The 13,451-nt window shown below is 36.6% G+C and overlaps 1 protein-coding gene across 2 annotated transcripts in view; it reads right to left on the reverse strand.

Moving 5' to 3' along the window:
* Window positions 1-3,761: 3,761 nt before the first annotated feature.
* The window catches only part of scamp1 (secretory carrier membrane protein 1), a 110,509-nt gene continuing 100,819 nt past the window's right edge, over window positions 3,762-13,451 (reverse strand). For both annotated transcript variants that reach the window (XM_039758391.1, XM_039758390.1), the window contains 2 exons: window positions 9,812-9,929; window positions 3,762-6,156 (listed from right to left, as the gene is read on the reverse strand). In XM_039758391.1, coding sequence (XP_039614325.1) covers window positions 6,004-6,156; window positions 9,812-9,929 — 271 coding nt within the window. In that variant the 3' untranslated portion in view covers window positions 3,762-6,003. The remainder of the gene's footprint in view (window positions 6,157-9,811; window positions 9,930-13,451) is intronic.

Raw genomic sequence — 13,451 nt, forward strand, 5'->3', positions numbered from 1 at the left:
TCCCTAAGGACTGTACATTAATGCTTACCAAGTTCTAACATTTATCCTTATATGAGGATAATGTGGGGTTATTTTTACCTTGGTTTTTAAGATTTTCTTCATTATCTTTATGACTTTCATTCTAATTCTCTGGGAGTTCTCCTTCTTCAAGCAGTTCTTTTCTTATAAACACACTCGTCAGTCTGACAAGGAGGCTGTTGCAGCATTTTGCTCTTCAGTCTTGTTTGCCAGCTGTCCACTCTGCTTCTTATACGGTGTCCTATGAAAAGTAAACTGCCCAGAAAAAAAGATCAAGCAAAAGGAAAACTACAAAAGAAAAACATGCATTTAAAGCTACAGCAAAAATAAAAATATTTCTAAAATTCTTATAAATGTAAACCTTATTCTGAACTTTTCTGAATACAGAATATGAAAAGAACAATGACCAGCTAACTAAACAATGAGAACAGTTAGAAGAAAAATCAATTCTAAACCTGCAGCTACAGTGAGTCCGCTGTCCTGCACTTGAGGACCACCATCCTCTGTGGGCCCCTGCACGGAATTGGCACCCTGGCCAGGGCCGTCTCCTGCTTTGCAAGGATAACTGCTGGTGCCGGCACCGGCTCCCTGCAACACTAAAATAGGACAGCATCGAGGAACAAAAGGTGTTTAAATGGATGAATGAGAATCCAAATACAGCAAAAAAGGACTCAACAGCAGCTACTAGTCGCAAAATGTGAAATCACTGGCTACTGCTTCTTTTTTCCTTTTTTATTTGAGACTTTTGTTTATACAATAAATATACAAAACTCAAACTACTTGACATGCAACATAAGAGGGACAGAGTGCATTTGTACAGTACAATGAAACTCAACAATGGTAGACCATTTGTTATTTTTGTTTTATACAAAATATACAAATATCCCTCGGATTCTACAAAGGTGTCCTCACGGGCCCACCTCTAATTAGGCTTCATTGACTTACAGTGTTTAAGCTGCACAGTTTCTTTCAAAATATAACCAACAATCATAGTTCAAAGCAACACGCATAAAGAAACAAACTCACATTGCCTCAACCTCAAGTATTCAACTTGCATCATCACTTGTTAATCCAATGATTACAAAACCAAAATACTGCAGAAAAAAAAAACACATTCAGATGTCACGTGTTGGTGTTTAGAAAATAAAAGAAAATCCCCTTTTCAGATTAATACAGAAACTTGACTGAAAAGGAAATTTACTGACACATTTAGACTTGGGAAAAGAATGTCTTGGAAACTTAATTATGTTTTTCATGAAAAAAATTGCAAAAAACAAAAAAACAAAAAACAAAACCAAACATTCCAGAGCCTTTCATAGTAAAATAAAAATGAAAATCAAATGAACAATTGAACATAAATGTTTAAAATAAATGTTTGCCTGCAGCCAAGGTGTCCTATACATTAAAACCAGGTTCAAAATGTCAGAAAAGAGGGCTAACTGAGGGTGCACAAGAGGCACTTTTCTTGGAATGAAGCACTTAGGACATTCAAGAATGATTGGAGCACAGCCACCTAGGTCCTAGACAAAGTGTCAGTGCTATCGGGCACCCGGACATTGGAGAAAGAGAGCAAAGCATTCACTTATCCACACCAAAACTTAAATGCAGATATGAGGCTGGATCCACAACATGACTGAATTGGACTTGAAAATGTCTTACAGAGTATTTTTTATCACAATGCTTAAATTTATGCAATTTGGAAATTTAAAGAAGTAAAAAGCTGAGGAAAAAGCACAGGCCTGGCACCCACTCCTCTTGCCTAATAGCATTCCAATGGAGTCGAGATACCCAAAAAGACCCTCCCATGTGGAGAAATGAAAAGTCCACCAAAGACATACTGAAAAAAAACAGCACAAAATTACAGCTTACCGGTGGACTCATTTTCAATGATGAGATTAAGAGAGAGCCTTCGTATAATGATCCAGGAACACACATATCTGGAAGCAGCTCTAGGTCATTAAGTGGTTATAAAAATGACATCTGTTTAATGCAGTAAATAGATAAACACAGGCCAAGATTTAAAGGAGGTTCTTGTGGTCAATCACATGTGATCCTCTGAAAGGGTAAGCCCCTGGAATGGAGTATAAGATCTTTAAGGTAGGGAAATACTAAGCTTTTCGTTTAACTATCAAGATGTATTTAGAATTAGTACAGATAACCTATAGCTACAATATTAGGTAAGTACATATAGTGTTCACCAGCTACACCACAGTACCTCCATCTATCTAAGGTAGTTCATACACAGTAGACTACAATGGGAGGCTGCAAGTCAGCCTGTGATCACATAATGTTTGTTGGTGTAACACCTTTAAGAACACTGTGTCTGCCTTCTGCGTTAAGTCTGCAGACAAAAAACAAATATCTTAATTTCATTGTTACACTATACACTGTTATCATCGGTGGCAACATAACTAAACAAAGAGCCATGCAGAAATAGAGGGAACACTGGAAAAGAAGCTAAATGCTACAGAGTCAATGTTTTCCTTTCCTGAATAATTATGTAACATATTGGGTGTAGAAACCACAACACTTGTAAATGTACAAGGACATTAAATCTTTCTAAATCAAGAATAAATAAACCTATGTATGATTAAATGAGAATTTCTCTATTCAATGTTTCTAAAGTTCACACGTCTCAATTAACAAATTACTTTTCAAACTTAAAACATAAACAAGCCAAATTGAACAAAGGGCCTAAAAGTGTATACATACAATGATTTATTCTAACTGCAAAACTGAATGCTTGCTCGTATCTACCATAAAATGCCACGCAGTTCACGTAGCAGAAACATAGCTAAACAATCAATGCCTACCAACAAGCTGGCTGAACAGTGAAAGTCTTCCTATGCTCTAGGTTTGTACTCGTGTGTATTTTAGAATAAATAAAACACACAAAGCCCTGTTAAGTATTTCAGGTAATTACACATGCATTGAAATATATCACCTGAGTAGTAGCAGTTAAATACCTCTTTATTGAGTTTTCATTATGAAAAGGCTGGAATAGTTTCAAAATGTAGCTGATCATTGATTTGTATTATTTACTTAAATATGAGTATATACACAGTTAAAGTTGATCATTTAGAAAAGACTATTTTTGTTTGTTCACATAATGCTACAATGCATTAAAACACAAGAACTGGCAGCAACAAAGAAAAACTGCCTTGTTCGCTTAACACAACAGTGAACACGAGCAAACAAATCAGGGTTCAAACCCACAGACAATGAACAGTTGAGAAGGTAAACCAATGCTGTTAAGGAGCCTACTATTTTAGATAAAGAGTTAAGGAAAACAGACCATCAATCCATCTTTCTTCGTACTTGTACTGTACATGTTAATATGGACAAAATATCTTGGGCTCAGGGGTGATGGTTGTGACACAGAGAGAACTGCTTTATAGAGAATTTGACTAGGAGTGAAGATCTTGCTGTGTAAAGGGCAAAATGTGCTAAATTAATAATAATTTAGTCTTAGGATTCTCTCCCAAGAAAGAGTTTGTTACTTTAACAAAAAACAAAAAAAAAAAAATCTATGATCCAAAAGAAAACACACAACACTGCAATATTTTGATGCATTGTGAATTAGGTCTAAAGTCAGCCTACTTTTAGATTGATTTCTAGATGCCAAGGAGATCTTAGCGTTCCTGAATTTCAATACAAATTGTTGAAATATAGCACAATGACAAAAGGTACTCTGCCGACCTCCCCATTAACGGGAAAATAATAAATGAGTCAAGAGCAGAGGAGCAAGTGTTGAGAATGATGTATTTCTAGAGACTTCAAACTGTAAGACTAACGAGTTACAAAACCTGAAGCATTAAAAATTAAATCTCTTTATCTCAACAATACCAGTTCAAAGAATTTTATGTACAGTAGAACCATGTTTATAAAGTTGGTTCAAAATAAAATAAAAACTGAATGGTCAACAATAAAAGTTAAGGTCAGAGAATAAAGTACAAAATTCACACCTTTAGTTCAGAAAATATTCACCACAACTTCGCAACAGTTTAACAGACTCAACTGTTTGTGTAAATCAAGCATTTTTTGTAATGTTTTGTTTTTACTTTAAGGGGATCGTTTTGACTTGTACACACAGATGTAAATCAATTTACAGTGTGATCACAGAAGAGTTTCCTAAATGATATTTTACATGACAACATCACAACATTCTTCAGTAGAATTTCCATTTTCAAAATCACAGCCATCTTGGATTTCCTGGTTATTGTAGCCATCATGAAATAGAGCCATTTATACCTTATCTAAACACAATTACTGCCAGCTTCTGTACAGTAGGTGAGAAAATGGTCATGAAATACACTTTACTGGAAAAATCACCGAAGTGTTAAGATGACCTAAAGATATTTCTGCAACTCTGCAATCTTCATTTTAACTTTGCTCTTGCTTGCCTTCTAATATTTATTTTAGTATATATAGGAAGCTTACGAAGGTATTCATTACAACTGTGACCACTCACTGTATCTTGGTCCACAGGCTTCATGACTGTCTTCAGGATTTAAAAGAAAACAAAAGGAAAAAAAAACTGTAAACTCAGATCAAGCTGGGAGTAAAGTCTTCTGTCATTGAGGAGAATGGAAAGCCATTAATATACAATTTTCGATGGGATATTGATTTTATTCCAAGATGATCTAAATTCTTTATTTTGCTGACTTTTCCATTTTGACTGAATGCTGTTTTGGTGGCACCTATTTTCATTAAAAGCAAAATCTCATTGCTAAAAGCAGTATTGATAGTATAATAAATGTTATAGTTAACCATTGTCTAGCTAATCCTAATTTTTAGCTTTTAGATAAAGTGCTGTAACACTCCCTCAATTTTATCCCACCGTTAGATTGCTGTGTCATTCATTTCCATGTACAACAAACTCAAAAAGCAAGGACTCTCATTACAGTTCCACAGATTAAAACTGTTATTTACCATTAGCAGTCCTTTGTGTGTTTTAGCATAACACAATATACCTTAACTGTGATTTTTACCTGGCTTAAACACAAAGTATAGTCAGCAGCAATACTCCAAAAATTAACTTGGTGCCTCAAACGGCAGTGCATAAAATAAGTATTAGACATCTAAAAAATGAATTTCAGAAAAATAAACAGGGTTCCACTGTACCTAATAAATTTACAAACCTCTAAATTTACAAAACATATATTAGTTTATACACTTAAAAAAAGTACTTAACAAAATCTTAAAACAACTCTCTGAACTTTGATGGTTTTGTAAGTATTCAGAATTAATGAAAATGCATACTTTAATATATTTAGCTTCTCCGATTTTGTTTTTGATTTAATTTTCATTGTAACCAGTTTCTAAAGATCAATGAAATATTTTATAAACAAAGACAACCAATACTGATCTTTCACAAATACTCATGCCAATGCAGAGAGTAAATGGGCATACTATCTTTATACTTTCAGATTAATAGCAGAGTAGCAAGTATAATTTTAAAATATGTTATGTTTGGGTTCATAACAGGAAAACAAACATTCATTTTCTGCAGAACACTGCCCTCCCATGGACATCAAATGTAACAGTCACCTAGAGAAAAAATGAGCTGAATATTTATAAATGCAGCCTCATTTTGCTACAGAGCAGCCCACTAAGTCATTGAACAGGCTGTTGAGTAGAAAGTCGAAGCAGCACACTTTTAATATTAGGATTAAGAATTTGTTTCTTCGATCATCCAGATTTATTTTTGAGTTATTGCTACCAGCATCTGAAGGGAACAATCTAGACAATTCTGTTCAAGATAGCGCTGGGAAAGTATTCTTCATTTACAGCCCATGCACATATCAGGTTTTTGGGGTGCCTAGAGGAACTTCACATACATGCTGTGTGAAATGGACAAGTCCAGTCAATTACAAGAGTACATTAAATAAATGAGAGTAAAGTCAAGTATTGGTAAGTGGAATACAAACATGGTGTGAACAATGTAGTGACAAAAGTAAATGAGAAGGAAGGTCTTTTGTCTCCTTAGATCTGATCACCCTTGAAAGCTGTGCGGGCAGCAGAAGAAGCTGCATTGGCTGCAGCTGTCTGCACGGTTTTGTTTGCCATAACTCCTGTAGCAAACTCCTGCTGTGCTTTCTCAAAACTCGCTCCAGTAGTTCTGTAGAGTCCATGCACCTAGAATATAAGCGTTTTAATAGGTCAATTTTTACATTTTTCAAAATTACCCGAATAAGAAACATAACACATTCTATAATTCCATTTATGTTTATTTGAGGATTTTGGCTTTTTAAACTACTGCAAAATGTACAATGCTGGAGAGTCAAAGAAATCACTAATTTAAATGCACTGCAGAAAAGCCAGAACGCATTTTTACAGAACCATTCATAGTAGAAACAGAGGAATGACAACACTTTAAGAACCTGAGAATTACAGACTACTACAAAAATGTACATACTGAATACTCCCATAGCTTACATTTTATCTTGTAAAGTAAACATAAGTTAATTTCATTAACACATTGACTGCATTTACATGCACTTTAATAACCCGATTTATTTGCAGAAACCCAGTTCCAAAAATGCCATGCATTCTCTTATTCTGATCAGAGAAACAAAGATATTGGCCTCTGAGACGCCAGGCTAAAATGCATACGTTTCTCTGGGAGTAACACAGATATTTTACCATGTACAGTACCTCACAAAAGTGAGTACACCCCTCACATTTTTGTAAATATTTTATTATATCTTTTCATGGGACAACACTGAAGATATGACACTTTGATACAATGTAAAGTAGTCAGTGTACAGCTTGTATAACAGTGTAAAAGTGCTGCCCCCTCAATATAACTCCACACACAGCCATTAATGTCTAAACCGCTGACAACAAAAGTGAGTACACCTCTAAGTGAAAAATGTCCAAATTGGGCCCAATTAGCCATTTTCCCTCCCCGGTGTCATGTGACTCATTCGTGTTTCAAGGTCTCAGATGTGAATGGGGAGCAGGTGTGTTAAATTTGGTGTTATTGCTCTCACACTCTCTCATACTGGTCACTGAAAGCTCAACATGGCACCTCATGGCAAAGAACTCTCTGAGGATCTGTAAAAAAGAATTGTTGCTCTACATAAAGATGGCAGAGGCTATAAGAAGATTGTCAACACCCTGAAACTGAGCTGCAGCACGGTGGCCAAGACCATACAGCGGTTTAACAGGACAGGTTCCACTCAGAACAGGCCTGAGCAAGTGCTCAGCGTCATATCCAGAGGTTGTCTTTTGAAAATAGATGTTATGAGTGCTGCCAGCATTGCTGCAGAGGTTGAAGGGGTGGGGATCAGCCTGTCAGTGCTCAGACCATATGCCTGCCGCACACTGCATCAAATTGGTCTGCATGGCTGTTGTCCCAGAAGGAAGCCTCTTCTAAAGAAGATGCACAAGAAAGCCCGCAAACAGTTTATTGAAGACAAGCAGACTAAGGATATGGATTACTGGAACCACGTCCTGTGGTCTGATGACACCAAGATAAACTTATTTGGTTCAGATGATGTCAAGCATGTGTGGCAACAGCCGGGTGAGAAGTACAAAGATAAGTGTGCCTTGCCTACAGTCAAGCATGGTGGTGGGAGTGTCATGGTTTGGGGCTGCATGAGTGCTGCCGGCACTGGGGAGCTACAGTTCATTGAGGGAACCATTAATGCTAACATGTACTATGACATACTGAAGCAGAGCATGATCCCCTCCTTTTGAAAACTGGGCCGCAGGGCAGTATTCCAACATAACGACCCCAAACACACCTCCAAGACGACCAGTGGTTTTCTAAAGAAACTGAGGGTAAATGTGCTGGACTGGCCAAGCATGTCTCCAGACCTAAACCCTATTGAGCATCTGTGGGGCATCCTCAAACGGAAGGTGGATGAGTGCAAGGTCTCTAACATCCACCCGCTCTGTGATGTCGTCATGGAGGAGTAGAAAAGGATTCCAGTGGCAACCTGTGAAGCTCTAGTGAACTCCATGACCAAGGGAGTTAAGACAGTGCTGGAAATTAATGGTGACCACACAAAATGTTGACACTTTGGGCACAATTTGGACATTTTTCACTTAGAGGTGTACTCACTTTTGTTGCCAGCGGTTTAGACATTAATGGTTATGTGTCTTGTTATTTTGAGGGGACAGCACATTTACACTGTTATACAAGCTGTACACTGACTACTTTAAATTGTATCAAAAGTGTTATATCTTCAGTGTTGTCCCATGAAAAGATATAATAAAATATTTACAAAAATGTGAGGGCTGTACTCACTTTTGTGAGATACTGCAACTGGGTTATAATTAAGGAATTCATAGCTGTGAATGTGTGGAATGTGCATGTTCTCACCGTGCCTGCGTGGGTTTCCTCCCACAGTCCAAAGACATGCAAGTTAGGTGCATTAGTGATTGTAAATTGTCCCTAGTGTGTGCTTGGTATATGTGTGTGTGTGTGTGTGTGTGTGCGTGCACGCCCTGCGGTGGGCTGGCACCCTGCCCGGGGTTTGTTTCCTGCATTGCGCCCTGTGTTGGCTGGGATTGGCTCCAGCAGACCCCCCGTGACCCTGTAGTTAGGATATAGCAGGTTGGATAATGGATGGATGGATAGCTGTGAATGTCTGCTGCACTCTGGTACCCTGCCTATGTGTTTGCTTTGTACACGCTTCCAGCAGCCGTCAGTAGAAAACAGTGGAAGATATATTTCTTGAATCAAATGTTTGGGGGGTTGCATTAGTCCTTCTCCTGGTTGAAATAATATGTGTCAATATTTCACAAATCAATAGATTTATGTTGAAGAGCTGATCATACACTGCAGCGCAAACAAAGAAGTGTTGGGTATAACACGTAAAAAGTAACATGCATTACTAAATACATTTTAAAGTAATGAGTAATTAAATAAAGTAGTGATTAATTAAAGTAATTACTTTTTAAAGTGCTAAGTAACCTAACACAATACTTATTTTATTGAAGTAAAAATACCAGCGTTATTATTGTCATCTCAACAACACTAGCTACAACAGAAGCAGCAAACATATCGGTACAATGCTCCTTTGCAGGGTTCAATCTCACGGCCAAGCAAAAAAGAGTATGCTGTGTGCAATTCAGCAATAGAAGCATATTAATAAACTGTCAGTTTAGTTTAAATCCAGCTGTTTGCTATAGATATGTTGAGACAGTGTGATTGGGTGGCACAGAGGCTGGTGTTCATACCCCGAGTCATCAGTGACTCAAGTTGAGGATGTAAAAAGGGCATGAATGTTAATTACTACACAGCACATGAAACAGTAAACGTATTTATAAAACACAAGAAAATTATAATTTTTGCTGTGATTCTGGTCAGTTTTATGAACGGTCATATATGGGCTTAGGATTTAATAACAAATGCTGGCCAATCAAATGTGCATTTTTTTTATACAAAAGAAGAAAAAGAATAGCAAAAGTAGTGCACTGTTTGTAACACAGTACATTTTATAATACGTAACTATATAAAATATTTAGTTACTTTTTTTTTTGGTAAGTAATCAGTCTAAATTACTTTTAAAAGTGAAGTTGCCCAGGAGACAAAGGCCCCATGCTTGTTTTTGGAAAAACAGCAGCTGATGAGGTCTTTTAATTCTGTTTTGTACAGTTTAATGATGTCAGATTGTTTTGTCAAGGTAAAAAACTCCATTAGTGGACTTGCATGTACTGTATAAACAGAGGTTTTTAAGAAATCAGGTTTCTGCCTTATCAGGTTAGTCACCTTATCGTGGTTTTATATGCACATGTAAACACACTCATAATTGAACAAAAAATGTATTAGCTGTCTTACCTTTTTGAACATAATTAATGAGATTACTGCTGAGCCTGTGAACATGGCTGCAATTACAATCATTATTATACCAACAGGAATGCTACTGTTAAGGCATGTAAGTGCAGAAATCCAGCCACTGAAAATAAAAAGACAAAAAAGTAAAATGAAAACATAATAGCACTGCAAAATGTACTGTATGACTTGTTCTGTCAATTACAATATGATGTTGTATGAACAGTATGTTTATACACTGTTATCAGTTTAAGTATCTTCAAAAACCAGCTTAGCGCTGAAAGACCACTTAAAGAACACTTCTGTTCATAACAAGTGAAAGCCTAACAATTCTGCTTTAAAGAAGGCTAAAGTATTAGTGAATGACATGAGGAGAAGCAAAGGACTTCAGTGTTATGCCAGAGTATGCTTGCGTTTAGGTTACTTTCCACTGGACATTAGAAACTATTTCTGGCCCATTTTACATAAGGAAAAACATGCTTTCTGCCAGTCGGAGGAAACAGCACTTTCAGTATAACAAATTCAAACTACTGAAGCAATAAATTTAATTTAACTTAGTTAACTTCATTGAACATAGTGTTTCTATAAGTTGAAGAGACTGGGCAAAAGATGCATAAGATGATTTTACTTCAAAATTACCTTTAAAAGGCTACAATCCAAACTATAATAATAAAGATGAAAAATCTGATTGATGTTATTAAAAAGAATTCACAATTTCTTGTAAGCAATTAAAAAAAGACATGCAGACTTCATTGCTATTAGTCATTCAGATATTTTTTACGAAATCAGGCTCTTCAGGAGATGCTGCTTGCCTGTTCGAGTTTAAGTTCAAAGCTACTGCCATATTTATATAGTACAATGAAATTCCTAATTGCATGTCTCCAACACATGAGTGAAAGCAGCGCAATATACACAACAGGTAATTAATACAAAGATGGTGAAAACAGACACCATATATTAAAATAAACATCAGCCAACATACACATGAAACACACAGTTATCAGTATGACCAGCATTATGATTTGTGGATTAAAAAAAAGATGTCCATGAATTTATTATTAGAATTTCATGCTAGTGGTCATTAATAGTTTGTTAGAAGACAGGGCAGGGAAAATTGACTGTGGTCAAGGAGTTTATCATTCCGTTGGCCTTTATTTTCTAGCTTGTGTGTTATACATGTCCTGAGCAGAAGGAAGCTGTGTGCCAGTACAATTTTTAGCCAACTTCACTATCCCTTGTAGTACTTTGTGGTCTTAAGCAGATCAGGTGCCGAACCAGATTGTTATGCAGCCTGTTAGATTTTCTTTAATTTTTAAAGTGAGAAAGACAATGATAATTTTTGTTCCTGAGTTGAGGGACTTTTCTGAGTTATCCATTGTGAAATCTCACCATCACATATCATTAGATACTTTCCAGTGTTTTTAGAGAAAAGTGAGGCTGATAATAATTAATCTAACTTTGTTTTGTAAAAGCAGAAAGCAAACTCAATAGTTAGCATTATTCATATAATGTGGATAAAGTTTTGATATAATCAAACAAGGATTTGATAACAGTTACAATTTAAGTCAGAGCAGAAAAACAATTAAAGATAAAACACATGAATATAAACAAGAGACAGTATTTTAATCTTTCAGACTTGCCAAGAAACTGTATTAACACCCAAAAAAAGCAGACATATTTAAAACAGGCCACTAAGGCAGCAATTCCAACAAGACACAACCTCACACATGCATTTCTAAACCTTCCAGTGTACAAATGGCAGTGACTCTTGTTTTTTGTGTGAACGCTATAATGAGTTGATGCTGTAGCACACGGCCAACATCGATGCAGTGAAGTACAAGGAAAATCTTACACATTATTCAGAAAGAAAGTTTTGTTCAATTATGCCTCAATAATTCTTTTGTTATTGATGGGATGCATGGTTCTGTGTTTCCTTGATGGTTATGATGTTTACATTTTGAAGTTTCAATCCTTGTTTAAAAATAAAAATGATTAAAACATTTTAATGGATGTTACCTTTTCTTTTTGCAGGTGGAAGATGTTGTTGATAAATGGGCTGCTAAAAGTACTAGATTTTCAACAACTCTTAAACTAATTAGTATACACTTTAAGCCGCTTTTCCACTGCATAGTACGGCACGACACGGTTCAGTACAGCTCACCTTGGTTCGGCTCAGTTCAGCTCGGTTTGCGTTTCGACTGCAGTTTAGTACCGCTTTAGAGTGGGCGGGATTATTCACGTGTCGTTATAGTTGCGCCGCCTCTACTGCTCGCTCTTCATTTTTTTTAACTTGTCCCTACAGTGTTTGTAAGTCCTATGGTAGCCGTGTGCGGCCAAGAGCTGAGCGACCTCCTGGAAAATTTTTTCATTCCGCGTCGCCCCATCCAGCTCTCGCTGGATCCGCTCCTCGGCTACCAACGAGAGGAACGTCTGTACTTCCTCAACAGACCACGGAACAGCCATTTTTGGTTAAAACCAGTTCGAACCTTCGCGGGTCTGTTGTGTCTCGTGTCGCAAGTTCAGTGACGCAGTAACGACGATTTTCTCCGGCCAATCAGTAACCAGCAGAGTTTACACGTCACATTTTGGTAACGGTTCGGCACGCTTGGAACCTCGGCTGAGGTGGTACTAAAAAAAGGACCAGGTACCAGGTACTGTTCCCAGTGGAAAGCCCCGCAAAAGTGAGCTGTACTGAACCGTGTCGTGCCGTACTATGCAGTGGAAAAGCAGCTTAAGACTTGCCCACAATACTGTTTCACTGACCCCTCTCCCAAACCACGACTGATTGATTAGCTGATGTGCTGCTAATGTTTGCCTGAGGCAAAGTGTCGACAGACTAGAGTTTTGGAAAACAAGTTGTGATAAAAAGAAGAGAAAACATTGCCGGGATGCACTTTCAGGGATAATCTTAATAATTTTAAGATCAATCATAATATTAATAAAGGAATGTTCTCTTTAAATAAATTGAAAAAAAAAAGACTAATGCTTTGTCATTCAGAAAATATCTAGTTTAAACTTTTTAATATTAAAAAAAAAAGTATACAGAATTGGGTTTAGAGCACCCACATACTGTACTTCAGGAGACATGAAGTGCACATGCCTACACATATGTGCAAAGCTTCATAGTTAAATCATTCCAGCAGAGTATGCTAATATAAATTTATGCTGCTCCTTGAACGGATGTGTGTGCTTCATTTGCATTAAATATGGTTTACTTTCCCAACCCACATATACAATGAGAAGTCACAAGCCTATCCTTGGGCTTCTCAAACTGTGAGGAAGCAGTGCTAATCACTGCAAGAATCATATTTCTTCAACTAATCAATGCTGTTTTTACTTTTAGAACTATATTTACAAACTAAGTTATTATATACATATTTCTCTTGTGTAGCACTTACTGGTTTATATTGCAATTGTTTTTGTTATTAACCGAATACTGGAAATGTCATAACAGTGACTCAATGCATCCATTTATCTATTTATTCATTTTTCCCACGATATTTTTTTCTGAGAATTCTTACTTTCTTTTAAAAACTGTTAAGTGACTACTTGAATTGGTAGAGAATAAACATTTGCCAAATATAGATTTTATAATATTTTATGTGAATATTTGCACCATATATATTACAGCAACATCTCCCCATCA

This window comes from Polypterus senegalus, chromosome 7, assembly GCF_016835505.1.
Source record: "Polypterus senegalus isolate Bchr_013 chromosome 7, ASM1683550v1, whole genome shotgun sequence".
NCBI lineage: Eukaryota > Metazoa > Chordata > Cladistia > Polypteriformes > Polypteridae > Polypterus > Polypterus senegalus.